General features: G+C 37.0%; 1 protein-coding gene across 2 annotated transcripts in view; it reads right to left on the bottom strand.

The window, feature by feature from the left end:
- Positions 1-15,702, bottom strand: part of CMC1 (C-X9-C motif containing 1) — a 47,879-nt gene that overhangs the window by 24,681 nt on the left and 7,496 nt on the right. For both annotated transcript variants that reach the window (XM_064415096.1, XM_064415105.1), the window contains exon 2: positions 10,315-10,407. In XM_064415096.1, coding sequence (XP_064271166.1) covers positions 10,315-10,407 — 93 coding nt within the window. The remainder of the gene's footprint in view (positions 1-10,314; positions 10,408-15,702) is intronic.

Below are 15,702 nucleotides of genomic sequence, written 5' to 3'. Positions count from 1 at the left end.
GCTAAGCAATCTTTAGAACTACTGCTCTACATGTAAGAAGAAACTTAAAATGTTTCCATCCCGAGACAGGATGAAAATTTGAGATTTCACTGTTTTCAGAAAGCAATGAAGAACACTTAGACCAAAAAGCGTGAAGAACACTTAGAACACCACATCTTGTTAAAAGTGTGTGCAGTTGCCAAACTATGTTCCAACTTTGTGTTCCTTTATTGCCTGATAAGACCTGTGATTCCTGCCCCCCCACCCCTTTTTTGTGACTGGTTCTGCTGAGTTGTAACATTCTACACAAAGACATATACAACAGGTATAGGTCTTCAACATACAGGAGATCAAAACTACAACTCTCATAATCCATTATCTCATTAAATCAAAGCGTATTAAGTAAAATCACAACTCCTATTCTGATCTCCATTTAGTATTAACTCCTGTTGAGCTTCATTTCAATTTCTGAGATTTGGACAAGCAATTTTCTTTGGCAAATACACTTGTCAATTTCATGTGTTTTCTAAAGAATGGACAGAAGCTTTTCCCTATCACCTAATACTGAATACAAAGTCAATATATTGCTTTTAGGTTGTCTGAATGCTCACTATTTATTGTATTCCTGAATTCACAGAAGCAATATTTGATCAAACTAAGTTTTATTTTCCACTGCTGAACCTAATAGTACCAATACAACATATTCTGACTTCAACAGTTGAAAAATAACCTATTTTCTGTGTGAAACTAACCCCAGGGTAATATTAACAATTCATATACAATATAAATATTTATACACAGGCAATGAGAATATAGCATGACCTCTTAAAAGTATTAAGATTTATTTGCACTAACTTCTAACTGTGTAACTGTTGAATGTAATACCTAAGAGGGATTTATAATGCAAAATTTCAGAGCATCTACTTCATACATTGTGAAGGACAGGCAGCTAAAACAACAACTACTGTGAGTCTCATGAACTGCCACTGCTCTGTCCACCCACGCCACAGTAACACCTCACTGTAACACTCTAACACTGCACCCAGAAATTATTGCCACCATCAGAATGGATGCAAAAAACCCCTCACGGAATCCCAAGTTTGCGCTGGCTTGCTGGTAATAAGAATGACACAGAAGAACCAAAATGTGTCAAGTGGAAAAGAAAACTATGAGATCAGCAAACACTGTATATAACAACTGGGAAAAGGCATTAGTCAGTGGCTGGAACAGCACCCTCACCCCTTTGTTGGAAGAAGAACTTGACCATGTCTCCTCCGCTATGGACACTCCCCTCACACAGTTCCCTAAAGACTGCCCTAAATAAAATTAAGTACCCCAAGATCATTAGATACAGGCAAGGTTGCATTTCTCTATTTTTACAATTTGTACCAATCTTACCTCATCAGGCCCCTAAGACACAAAACCAGCTATACAACCTAACACTGTAGAGTGTACTAGCGGAGAACTGGAAATAATTAGAGCACTTAAAAGGCATATACATCAATGCTAGCATCATTCCTGAAAAAACAAGTTTGGAGAAATTATGATACAGAAGAGACTTTTAAGCTTTTTTCATTAGTGGACAAAGAATTTCCAGGTACAGAAGTCAAATAAACAAGCAACAATGTTTCAGCTTCAATGGGGAATTTGTCAGGGTGCAGTAATATGACTAAAGGGTAGGAACAACTGATGATTCAGATGCTTAATTTCAAGTTCAACTCTTCCAACAATCCAAGAAATTATACAAGAGGACAAAGGCAATTAGGTTTTTTCTTTCCTTATATACAATTAAAGTGCTCCCATTCTGCAGATGTTAAAACAATATGGAAGAATAGTTTTCCTCCTAAAACTGGATTACCAACTGAATACCATAACACAAGAATTGTATCTCACCATAAGAGCTGCAGAAGAAGTAAACTTGCTTTAAACTTTCAGCAGTTAGCTTGGTGAGCACTCTTGTCATGGATATTACTACCTTATACTACAATAATCCAAAACCACACAGGCATCTTCTTTTTACACCAGCATTTGATAAGAAGATGTAATTAATCTGGGCTATATTAATATATTTATGCTGGACAGGGAAATCAATTTGAAATTCAGGATCTTAGCTGGAAACCAATAAAATCTGTAACTTGAGAAAAGCAAACTGAAAGTCTGCCCAAAACACAGGTAACCTCTTGAGGTTCTCATCTATGAGCTCTGAACTACCAATATCACTTTAATATCTATACATAAAATCTCTACCAGGTAAGAGAATCAAAATCAAAACAGGGCTTGTAAGATATGGCAACCTGGCTGAAATTGATATTCATTAAAGTACTCTTTGCATGAATAGGAGCATTTGGACTCTGTGGTCTTTATCAGAGCCCCAGCTGGTAATGGCTGAAGGTTAATGCCTTACCCCATTCTGTTCAATTTTCTGTCCTAATTAGTCCTCTAAATCTATAGCTGTGAGCACCAAGTGTCTGTGCTCAAAAGAAACTAATTAATGCTAGCAAATTAGATCAAGTCCAAAGATCCAACAGCCAAACTCTTAAATGCTCCTTGTTAATAGGAAGTGTAGCTGTCAATAACTGCTGTTGGTGGCTATAATGAGGCCTCTTTCTTTCACTGAAAGTGATTTCATTTCTCTTTGTCCCTGTAAAAGCTGTTCCTTTCCCTAATAAATAAAAAAAAAAATAAAAACCCACACACAACTAAGTTGCAGTGGTAAAGCTAGCAGCAGTCTGACCCATTTCTTGTCATCAGCTGGTTTGAAATGACATGGATGGGGGAAGAACAAAAATAATCACACCAGGCAAGTTCCCTCCCTGAACATTTTCTTCAAAGTGTTCAAAACTAGTTAGAACACTGAAATTTCTATCATCAAGCAAGACAATATGCCTTCATATTCCTTTTCTATAAATTAACTTAGGGTAGTTAATGCTGTTATCATTCACACAAACAAACAAACAAACACACACAAATCTAGAAGCTCATTTCTTCAAATTCTAATTTACATATAGCTGTTCTCTCTGCCCAGTTTGTTGGAACAAAGCTCAATATACCATAATCCCTCTAGAGATTGTACTAATTCACATAGTTAAATGTGATGAGAGTAAATTTTCATTGGAAATATATAGCACTGAATAATTTTTTTCCAAAATAAAAGCTATTGTGTGCAAATTAAGACCATCACATAAAAATTCTGCATCTTACTCTCAAGGAATGCAAGCCAGAAAAAAAGCTCATAGCAATTTACTATTAGTACTAAATATAACTGTAGACTATCAAAACACCTAAAAGAATTTAAACAACAGACAACTGCAGAACACATAAAACATAATGTAATATTAATAGTTTCATCCAAGGCTATGTGGTCACATGATATACAATAATATACTTCAATTTTCAGATAATAAATAGAGCAATGGACAACAGTTTTCCTCCCTCCTCCACCTGCAGTTTTGTTGCTGAATTGAAACTACATTCTCAAATTATACTAACCTTCCTCTCACAAAAATGGAGTTGCAGATAATAATGCAGCATTTTTTTTCATCCTCCTAAGAGAAGGCTATTGTGGTCATAAAAAAATCTTGTGATTCTTCCACTGTAACCTCCCAGGCTTTCCACCAATCTCTGAATAATATGGACATGAGCACATGTAAGTAATTTCTGATCACAGCAGCTCAATTTAAAAAAGGTAGCAGCAGCTGTCATGTTAACTCATTGATTTTTATCAGTCACTTGATCTTTTTGCTTTGGTCAATTAGAAGATCACTGTGCTGCCAGATACTACTAGGAGATGTGAACTTGAAAAAAAATTGTAAGGACTGTATTTTCACAATGATGCAAAGCGGATGAGCAAAGTTCAGATATGAATGGTGACTTTAGTTTTAATTTGCTATAAGACAAGAACACTCATCAAAATTTTTAAGTAGACCTGCCATGTAATTTCCCTCTACTATCAGTTTTAGCATCTTCTGATGTCAGAACTGTAGGTACCAACAGGTTAATCCTCCCTCAGCATTCAACAAGGGTTGGCATCAATTAACAGAACTCAGTCTGCAATACCAGGGAAAGTAAGAAACATCAAGCACAATTCGCTCAGGATTTCACACGTTTCATTATCTGCATTTCTGATAGGAAAGTATGTCTAAAAAGAATGGGTTTTTAAAGAAGGAATATCTAAATGTCTTGGGCATTTAAATGTATAGCACCACATGTAGTTCAATCAGAAATTTCTTTGGATTTATGGACCTTGCTATGTCAGGTGTAAGGGTCATGGTCTAGAGCAGGTGGCCCCCAGGGGGACAGAGATAATGTCAGTGACAGGACTGTTGAGTAACTGCACATTATCAAAACTCCTGATGACACTGGTCATGCTCAACTGTAGAGAAGCCTGCAGTAGTGTTGCATCCCATCATCTTCACTAAGTATCAACATGAGCCCTGAGGAGGAGAGGGCTAATGGGAAATCTGGAGAATGGGAGGAGGGTGGATGCTTGGAAATGTCCTTTTCCAGCCACACTTTCCAAACCATTTTTAAAGCCCTGCCAAATATTATGAGATTTCTTCAGCAATGTAACTCCAGTTGCTTTAATTGGACAGCTCCTCCAGACAACAGAACCAACACAACAGTGTTCTCCAGTGAAGGTTCTCAACTAGGTACAAGTAGAAATATCTTCCTTGTGTCTCCCTCATAAAAATTTTTAAACAGATTAATAATTTTTTTAAAGGACAGAACCACTTATCATCTTGATCAAATGGATGTCTCCCACAATATGCTTAAAATAAGAAATGCTACATTTACTTCAACATCTTTCTAATGGCAGAACCAGGCTGAGTTGAACTATCTGTCCCTGCCGTGACCCTGAAAAGACTGCAGGTCTATTTCCTATTGAATCCTTCAACCTTACAAAGGAGTCTCAGTTACAGAAGATGTCTGCAGGTCCTCTTTGTGACCTTAAAGGCCCATATCCAAATGATGTGACAGTAACACAAAACAATTCCAAGGAACAAGTTCAGAACTTAAACCCCTTGTCGCTAGAGCAAGTTGTTCTTTTCCCAGAAAAAAAAAAAAAAAGGTTGTGAGGTTTTGGAAGATGGGCAGAAATGCTTTATAATACAACAAATGCACAATACATCTGATCATAAATAAACTTAATACAGAATTAATTTCATGACTGATTCTGTGACCCAGTAATTTCTTTTTTGGGATCTCAATTCAGTACAACTTCTTCAGAGTCTAAACTCACAATATCTCAAAGTCAGTCAGTCATTTCTATTTTCCAAGCCAAGTAACCAAAAATTAAATCAAATTAAGCTGACAGCCCAAGTTTGTGTATTTCTGTTACCAAAAAAAACCCCCATTAAGTTCAGTTTCAGAATCTGTAACTTTGGATAGCAGAGCAAGTGCTCTCAAGAAATTAGACAAACTTCTCTGTAGAAATGATCAAGAAACAACCACAGCTCTTGCAACTTTATCCATGACTGTCCCTAGTTTTAGAGCATGGAGCTGTCCCTAATTTTAGGGCATGGACTCACAGAAAGCAAAGCACAGCTGGATGAAACCATAGAACTTTTGATGTGCTAAAGGTCACCACTCTGATGAAAAAGAATGGTGAACTCCGGGTTGCTGAAATTTGCTATGATTTTGCTTTGAAGAAGCTTACTCATATTTAAATTTTATAACTGGAAATTAAAGCAAAAGAGGAAAACAGCTTGCTTAAGAAATTATTTCATGAAAGCAGTAAGTAAGGCAATAGCTAACAAATGATCCTTTTAGTTACTTAGGTTTGAAATGCAAGGACATAGTGATACAGAAATATATAATTCAATATTGTTTCAGGCAAACTCATGTAAAAATACAGTAAAACGTTCCCATATGACAATGTTTTGGGGTTTTTGTTTGCTTGTTTTTTGACACTCTTGTCCACGATTTCACCTACAATGCATGGATATGAACACAATAAAGCATATTTACATAATGGTCACAGAAAATTGACTAGTGTTTCCCAGAAAGCACATTAACAGAATTACTACCCAAGTTGACAAAATTACTAATATATCCATTTTCACTGAAAAAAAGTGCTTGAAAATCTAAAATCACACAAAAATCATTCTGAAACTGAGAGCTACAAAACTCTTAAGAAACATGCAGCACACACAAGAAATTATACTGGAACAATCTGAAAAAAAAAGTTGTAAGCAAATCTAAATAATATAAGTAAAATGAAATATGGCCAGAGTGGACATACATTCCATGGTTATTTCTTCCCTAAGCCATTTTGGTAGGCTGACAACCAAGCACAGCAATGAGCCTAGCTGTGTGCTAGGGAGCAGGATCACTTCTTAAGTTAACAAGACCTTTTTTATTATTTATTTGTGTAACCCTTGGGGTTTCTTTTCCCTGGCCGGCTCTGGAACACGTGCTGGACAGGCTGTCATTACTTGCATTATTAGCTGTGATAAGCACACAGCTCTAGGTGGTATAGCTGCAGGCTAAGGCACCGGGCTGGGTACAGATGGACCCTGTGCTCATGCCGAGCACTATTGAATGTACAGGGGCTCCCCATAGGGACACATGTGAACCCAGCCTGACCAAGGCAATTGTAAGGGCCCATACTTGTGGAATAGCTTTATTTCCTACAGTACTGATGCATTTATCACAATTTCCTAAAGACAAAAAGAAACAGAGGTCTACTAATAGGAGTTTCTGAAACATGGACTTAACATAAAGCAGAAAAATCCTACACTGAGAGCAAGTTAAATGAGTATCTCTGCCCTCAGTGTAAACAACTCCATTTCATGCATGTGTGTACACTCCAAAGCACACAAACTAAGTCACAAGAGCTTTGATTACTTAATTACACAGCTTATGTTCATAGCTTATAATTGTTTACAGCATAAAAAGCATAGCCTCTTTACTTTGATTAACACCTATCCCTGCGTACTAACAAGACAAATTTATTCCAGGAATAATCTCACAATGGATTTATGAGATGGTAAATCTACTGATCACAAAACTGCTTAAGCTTCATTTCCCGTGGTTCAGTTTCTCCCCTCCACCAGATGAAAAGGTGTACAACAAAATAACTGAAGTTCTGCAACCACCTTTTTAATAGTTTAATAGAGGCATTAATGTGGGGTTTTGCTTGCCTATTTGATAAAAGACATTGTTTCAGAAATACTCAGTTACCACTTTTAACTTTCACACAATTTGATCAAAGTTGGCTTACAGATGACAGAAGAATGACAGGGAGATGGATGTACCCACAAACATTCTTTTCCTAAAGATACAAAACTAAAACTAAACTCTACACAAGAGAAAGAAGGAAGAAATTATAATTTTGCTTAACATCACAGAAAAAGAAAAACATAACATTTGGCTTTAAAATTTATGGAGGGAAGAAGATGGAGAAGCTGCAAGGTAATGGTCCACAGCTCACAGCTCAAGAACCTCCAATATTGGCTGCAGCCACAGAAAATGAAGATGCTGAAACCAAAGTCCTCATGTTACACAAAGTTCAGAGGAGAAAAACACATTCACACTGTGCCTTTGGTTAACCTCAAACAATATTATACAAATACCAAGCCGTCAAAATACTTTTAATCAACATCTTTCAAATGACCCACACTACTGCAATTGCTTTTCCTCTTCATTTTTTTTTCCCCAACAGGTATAGAATTCAAAGTAAAAATGATTCAACTATTGTTCAAATGAAAAAAAAAAGGTCTGTTAAGTCCTTCTGGCAGCGCTGGAAGGCACCTATTACATGATGCCACTTCCCTTTGGCAGATATTACTGTAACTCTACTTTTTAAAATTTTTTGGAGAACCTCTAAAAGCAGCTGCTTAAAAATACCCTGTTCCACTTCCCATAGACTTGACTCTAGTCATAAAGTGCCCTAGTGATAAAACTCCAGAAACTTCCTTTGAAGTTCCTTAAATAACTGCAAAACACAAAAAGCCACATGCCACTGGGGAAACAATTGTTCTTACTGCCATGGTAAAAGTTGCTGAAACAATTCAGGGAAAACAGTATGGCAACAAACTAAAATGCACTCCTTTGTCAGTAAATACTGTTGGAAGATGCACAGAAGACCCTGCTGAAGGTTTGAAGATACAAGTGTTAAAACAAATTACATAGTGTGGGAGGTTTGCTATACAGTTGAGTGAAAGTACAGAAGTTTTTAACCTGTCACACCTTGTGGTATTTGCATTTCAACTATGAAATGGACAAAATTTTTTTTTTTTGTGAGCCACTAAAGGAAAGATGCACTAGAGATCTATTCTCAACAGGAAGTGGCAGCTTGAATAAACAAAAATGTATTATGGAAAAACTGTGCAAATGCAACTACTTATGGAGTGGCTGCTTTGACTGGAATAAAAAGGGATTCCAGACTAAGGCTACAGAGAGAGCACTGCACATGAAACTCCTTCACTGCCTCACTCAGGGGTGAGCTATTGCAGCATAGTTGGAGCCAGGAGTGCACAATGTGCTACAGGATGGCATCAATATTATAACTTGACAAAAACAAGCCATCAAACAGTGGCATCTTTACCAGACTTGGTAATGAGATGGGGAGTGACCACAAAAATCCCTAGCAGAGAGAGGTAGCACAGAGAGGTTTGCTCTCTGGGTAACTTGTGGTAAAGTGCTTCAAAGAGCTGTCTTTTCTAAAAAAAAATGTGTCAGGTTTGACAAGTGCTTCGAATCCACTGACCTTTTCAGTGATGACAAGTGGCTGTGAGCAGTTTGCTACCTAGCAGGAATTTCCAAAACCTAAACACTCAATGTGTCCCTTTAAGGTGAAGGTGTCACTTTACTAATGACTAAGAAAGTAACTCCTTTGCAAAAGAAACTTGCATTTTGGAGAAAGCATTTTAAAAACATGAATTTGGATATGTTCACCTAATTATGTAATTTTTGGTCTGGTTTTGTTTGTGAACAAAATATGTGTCACCTACAAAAGCCTCCTATATCTGAATGCTTTAAAAGGATACCAACAGAACTTTCTAATCTGTTAAAAATCTTCCCAAGGAGAATTTTAGGGGGTTGAAAACACTGAGGTGCAACACCTTCTCCTTAGTTTGGAGGAAAAACTGATTGACATCAGGGGAAAAGATAATTTATTAGCCCAATTTCAAGTAAACCATTTGCAAAACTTGTGGACAGGACTGAAAAACGAGTATAGTTTAGTAAAATTTAGTAAGTGCGAGCAACTATGTACTTCTTCCATGGGGATCTATACACCTCTGTAAGGTATCTTTTCCAGGCACCTATTAAGATCAAGTGTTAAAATACACTGAATTTAGAACCAGGTATTTAAATTCCTATATCACAGTGTTAAAGATTTTAAAAACTATGATGTATGTCCAGTCATACAGATCTCAATAGAAAGTAGTTATTAACAGTAATCTTTTTAGATTGACACATACTTTAAAATATTTTAAAGTACTGTTTATTTCACCTTTATCTCATCATTTTTTAAACTTCTATTTTTATGGTTTTTGTAATGTACACAACATACAGTACAGTGATAGGTTTACACAATTTATAAATGAATACACCTATATTGGGATTGTGCAGTCAGAAATTTTTTACTGATGGGGTGCATGAACAAAAGAAGTTTAAAGAGCTCAGATCTGGATGACCAGATACAAATGCCCTCTACTGAAAGCCGACACTTGGACAGAATAATTCAGTGGCTTTTCATCCATTCTTACATCCCTCTTAGACCAGAATTGTTGGCTAACTTGTGTGTAAGCAGCTCTCAGCAGAGGGGTGACACCACCTTAAAGAGTTATTAATTTAAAGAGTCCAGTACTCTTCACAAGAAAATGAAAGCAGAAGCACACTACATCACCCCATTTCAACATCTGTCCAGCAACATGTGTGTGTTTATGTGCACGGATCACTTCAGTGCTGGGGCAAGGAAAGGATGCAGTACATTGGCAATATTTAAACAAATTTGTTATAATGAAAGAAGCCTTAACTGAAGGTTTGTATGAGGCAGTTGAATTTATTTAAGCATTAAATACTTCATACAGAAACACACTAACTCTTGTGCTGCTCTGTCACCACCAGGCTGAGATGTGAAAAAATTTGTATTAATCATACTAGATTCTACAGCCCTTGAGAGCAAGTAATTTTGGAAAATAGTCTACATCACCAAGCAGCCAAAGCCAACACAGCAGATTTATATGCTTCAGTACTGTTTTCACAGTGAGCTGATAAGATGGAGATCACACACACTAATTCTCAGACTACATGATTTCAAAAACAAGGATTATATTCAGGGCACAAAAGTGAGTACATCTGATCTCCTAATGAATATTTGACTCTTACCTTGCACCTTATCTGAACACAGCTCCTTGGCTCGATCCCTCATTATTTGTGGAATCAAAACATCTTTTTCTACATGTCTCAGCTTAGCATTTTCTGCATGAGTGAAAAAAAAGATAATTTTGAAAAAAAAATTATCTATACATCAGAAAAAGTCAATCTAAAGAAATAACACAGCATTGTTTATATAACATACAGGAGTATCTGAAACTGTCACAAACAGCAGCAGAAAGTACCATGAAAGCGCCACACAGATCAAAAGGATGGAAAGTCCAAAATTTGCTCAGATACAAATATGAGCATTATCCTGAGTATTTCTACTCTGTTTAATATGCACTGTGAACCAAAAACAAAGGAGCAAATTCTGGCAGCACATGTGAATTTCTGCCATATTGAATAAAATATCTACATACAGACAGCACAGCAGCTAAATACTTTTATTTCTGGATACTAATATTTTTCTATGCACACGATCTGTATGTACTCTTTCATTCACTGACACAAAGTTGAGAGAAACAGCACATACTAGAGCACAACCTAGAATTTGTATGGCTATGTGGAACACACAAAGTTGCAGTTTGCTTTTAGTTGTCTTCAGAATTCTTCTGAGTACAGCTAGTGATTTAGAAAAAACAGACCATTAAAAAAAATACTTTTCCAAATCCATTTTCTTCAAAACAAAGGGATGAGAATTCATCAAGAACAGGTTTTGTTTTCTCATTTTCTGAGTTTATAACCCTTTAAAGGACATTTGCTCAGAACACTGCATAGTCCAATGCAGTTATACCAAATACCTGTTTTTCATCTTCAAACACACTATTTATTCATCCTTTGAAGTTGATATCACATTTTAGAAAGCATCAGTTCTGAAATAGCATCATATGAAAATTCTACCGTCAGAATTATTTTGGGTGACAATCATTTCAATTTAAAATCACTTATTAAAAAGAAAAGGAGGTGAAATGACAAAAAAGTAAAAGTGCAATATATTGAAACTAAGGAAAGAAGCAGGTTTTAAGTAACCAACAGCTTTCAAACACTATTTTTCATAGCATTTTTGGCTTCTTCTCCACCAAAAAAAGAACTGAAACCAACATTTGTCATTCTTAAATCATCATCTTTTAAAGTTTACTAATGTTAAGAGATTACATTATGAGATTACACAGTATTGCATATGTGATATTACTAGTGGAATCTAGCAACAACAGAGAATTACAATGAGCAATATACAGAATCTGCACTAAAGACATTTCTCCTCAAAAATATCCTTCTTAGCATTTCTACAGCAGGAAAAAACCCTCTATTCTGTACATATAACAGAAACACTAAAAACAAATAGCTCGTGACTTAGATTTGCTTCAATGCACTGATTTTCATATTAAAATATTACAAATATCAGATTTCTACAAATACATCATTTTACAGATAAAATATTACAAATACCCTTCATTCTAACTTTCTGCAGGTACCAAACACTTGTTACAGTACATAGGCTACAGACAACACAAAGCTGTCAGAGAACTCCCAAGCATGTTTTGTTAACAGGACAAATCAGTTCAGCTGAATGGCATGGCAGGAACTGGCACCACCACGCTGTGCCCCCACTCACTCCAGTCAAAGCAAGCTGGCACTGCAGCCTTCCTGCCCTCTCCCCATCCCTATAACGCTCTTTGCCCTCACAGACAGGCTCAGCAGCCCAGTGGTGAATGAAAGGGGAAGTTAATTTCTTTCAAAGGAAATAAATTTCCTGTTAGGTAATTTTTCAGCTAGGCAAATTCCCTGATCCTGTTCACTGTATAACTCCAAAGCTGCCCATATGAGGGAATTCAGTGAGATGAGGACAAGAAGAAAGACTAAAGTATCATGAGTACCACTGGCTCAAATTACAGCCTAAATTTCTGTGTCCCACACTTTCTTTTTCTAAACTCAGCTTGGCCATCCTGGTGCTTGGAGTACACAGATACAAATGCAGATACAGTGAATCAGGTGGGTTGCTACCTGTCACCAAAAGGGAAGTTTTATCAGCGCCGCATTGCCCTCACTCACCCCCATCACATCAGCATTCTTCTGCACCTAACCTCGCAGTGAGTGAGCAGGTCAAAACAGAAAACTAACCCAAATACACGTGAAAAAGTGCCTCTCAGCTCATTTACACCTTGGACTAATTAGATCTACTTATCTTCTTCCATAATTAGCATTATCGAATATCCTGAGTTGGAAGGGACACACAAGAATCACCAAGTCCAACCCTTGGCTCTGCACAGGTTCCACTTTTATACCACAGCATACATGGAAATGTAGCAGAGAGGAGAGAAGTGTTTAGGGCCCAGGAAGAGCAGCTGGGTTTCCCCTGCTGGCAAAGCTGGCCAGAAGCATCCACAATTTTCACAATGCCAAAGCACAGTCCTCCAGTGCAAGGAGCAGCCATCCCTCTACTGACAAAGATGAGAAGTGGGTAGGAATGCAACTAAAGGCTCAAAAGGAAACAGGACACAGGGCCATCTGGGAAAATACAAGCAAGCAAGCAAAGAAAAAGAAACCCAAAAAAATACTTCCCTGATAGCCCAGAACAGTCAAAAAAGATTGTTGGGTTTTCTCTTAGGTTAAACACCGAATCTTCTTTTTGATTATTCAAAAGAAAGAGGCAAAGACTGATAGCAAGGAGTAGCTCTACTGGTGTTAACACCAGCACAACCAGAACCGTGACAGAACTGTGCTCCAGGCAAATTCCTTCTTTTATTCCCATGTTGTCAAGTCTACAACTGCTGAAAATGCAGGAAGGAGAGGGCACACCAGGACACTGGGCAGCATCCAGTAGGAAGAATGAGAAGAGAGCTACAACAGTAGTTCAAAAGTAATTACACAACAGTATAAAGGAAACTACAGTAAAGACTATTTATAAACTCATCTACAGTTTAAGAATCTCTGTTGTGAAGTATCATGTTTTTTTTTAATTCAAAAAAATTTTTGTATTTACAGAATTTTGCTTTTGTATTTTTTGTTAGAAAATATTTAGTACTTAACAATGGTTGGACTTTATAGGGTTAAAACTAGCCTAAGTGACTGTATGAAAAGCCCAAACAATTTTAATTATCTTGTCTAAGTTTCAGGCTCTGGGTACAACTACCTCTACAAATAGCTCAAATGCAGATGTTCAGTTTAAGCAGTACTGTATTTACTTGTGAGTTTCTATTGGAAGATCTTAAATATTCCTCCTTGATTCTAAACTATCCATTGCACTTTACAATTATAGTGATATTCCTTCAACAATCTTAAAAACCTTTACTGAAGTCAGTATCCCTAGGATTCATACAAAATATTTAAGAAAAATAAGGTGCAAATATTAAAAACAGCAGATATCAGCTAAAGCAAATGTGTTCACAAGCAAAGTACCTGCACTTCTGATACTGATGTACAAGCACTTGCAAGATCACCATCAATTCAAGCTATTCATCTCTGCAATAACATACATGGCAACAACTTTCAAAGAACACCTCACAAGCAAGACTTCATCAAAAAATAGGACAAAACCATGATGTAAAACCATCAACTCATTTTGCCTTTTTTCAAATATATCACAGTTTCCAAAATAAGAACATTTTTCCCCTTTCGAAAGTTCACTATTCTGCACTAATAAAGATACTTCTTACTCTAATACCAGGTTTGCTACAGACTAGGCCCTACAGAAGAATCTGCATTTCAACAGTCTTACTCCTGTTTTATTTCATCATGAAAATATTATTCCCAGACAAGTAAGAAATATATTTTCTTACAGTTTGCCTTCTGCATTTGGAAGTTGATACCTCTGGTATCACCCACACCCTCCACACACTTTTCCTGGTCTTCTGGGTAGGCTGTTTGAAGAGATCGTGGCCTTTTGCCACAAAGTGAATCACCACATCACCCCTCACCTTCTGGAGGGCCAGACAAATGCTAACAGCAGCTTTTTCTTCTCCCTCTGCCAGCGCAAACGTGGGCATTTTTGTTAGATCAATTTAACACTCTGATAGCCTACCCTTACCTTACCTTCTGATGAAATTTTGAAGTACCATCAAACATTACTAGGGACAGATGGATGAACACAGTTAATCAAGTAAAGGTTACAAAACAAAGATAAAATACTACAAATACTGAAAAATAAATATTTTATAAAAACATACATAAAAGATAGCCAGAATTAAAACCAAATGCAGGCTTCCAGGGGCTACAGCTAACTCAATAGCTCCTTGAAAATGTAAGTCTACAGGCAAGGAATCTGTGTGACAGAATTACTGAATGTTTCCTAAAGACTGATCAGCAGATTCCAGAATGCTCCTCTTGGGGACAAGGAACAGATGAGAAGATAAAGAACAGTTAAACAAGTTACATGTTTGCAGGAGAAAAAAAAAGATAAAAGGGCAGAAAGCTACAGAAAAAGGAATACCTTTGTGAAAGAGAAACTGTTTGCCATAAAACCTCAGCCCAGTGTAAAGAATTAAAGACACAGATTACTTAACTGGGAGATACCCTTATTCACTAAATCACTAAGAAACATTTATGATTTGTGGGGTTTTTTAACAAATAACATCTGTGGGGTTTGGCAAATCTCAGTGCTCGTGGTTCTTGTTGCATACAATATGTAGGGCACAAGACTACAGTTGTAGTAATAGCCTTCTGTGGTTGATCAAAACCCTAAGCTGCAAAAGCTCTTTACTGCCATGGAAGGCCAAGGACCACAGCTGGCCAGTTTAATAGTTTTCTTTTTTTTTTTTTTTTTAAATGACCAAACCCCAAGAAACTAATATACATTAAGAGGAACAAGAACATCCCAACCACTAGAACACATGAAATTCACTCTGTATGGAAGCTGGGAAAAGAGATGACAAATACTTTGCTGACTTTCTAGCCTCAGACCAAAGGACCCAGGATGACCTTGAGAACAAGCACCATGTAGAGCTGTACTGCAGGCAGCAGACCTTTAAAGGGGAGAGGAAATTAAATACAAAGCTGCTTTACAGTCCTAACAACAAAAGGGACTCTACCAGCTCCTCATATTAACTAGAACACTATTACAAGAAGAGGATATCAAGACAAAAGCTTTCCTAGAAGAGTGTCCTGAGAGAAGACATGTAATCTCCCCACTTCATCCAACACAGCCAGTAACGGACTTGCTCACCCTTTACTCATCCTGCTGCTAGTTAACAGCTCTGCTCTCACCTCCTTCATGACTTCACGTAGGAGGGACACAGATTACTCAAGAAAGTTGAAATCTGCTCTACCCAGCTACTTAAAGAACCTCATACTTTCTCCATCCAAGAGGAACTGAATCAAAGAATTCCAGAAACGATCTTGGAAATGTGCATTTCTAGTTATAGAACCTACAATTTGGATTTTCTTAATTTTTTATTTAAC

The sequence above is a fragment of the Passer domesticus genome, chromosome 1, assembly GCF_036417665.1.
Source record: "Passer domesticus isolate bPasDom1 chromosome 1, bPasDom1.hap1, whole genome shotgun sequence".
In the NCBI taxonomy this organism is placed as follows: domain Eukaryota; kingdom Metazoa; phylum Chordata; class Aves; order Passeriformes; family Passeridae; genus Passer; species Passer domesticus.
Note: the sequence above shows the minus strand (reverse complement) of the source record. Positions and strands in the feature narration are given on the sequence as shown.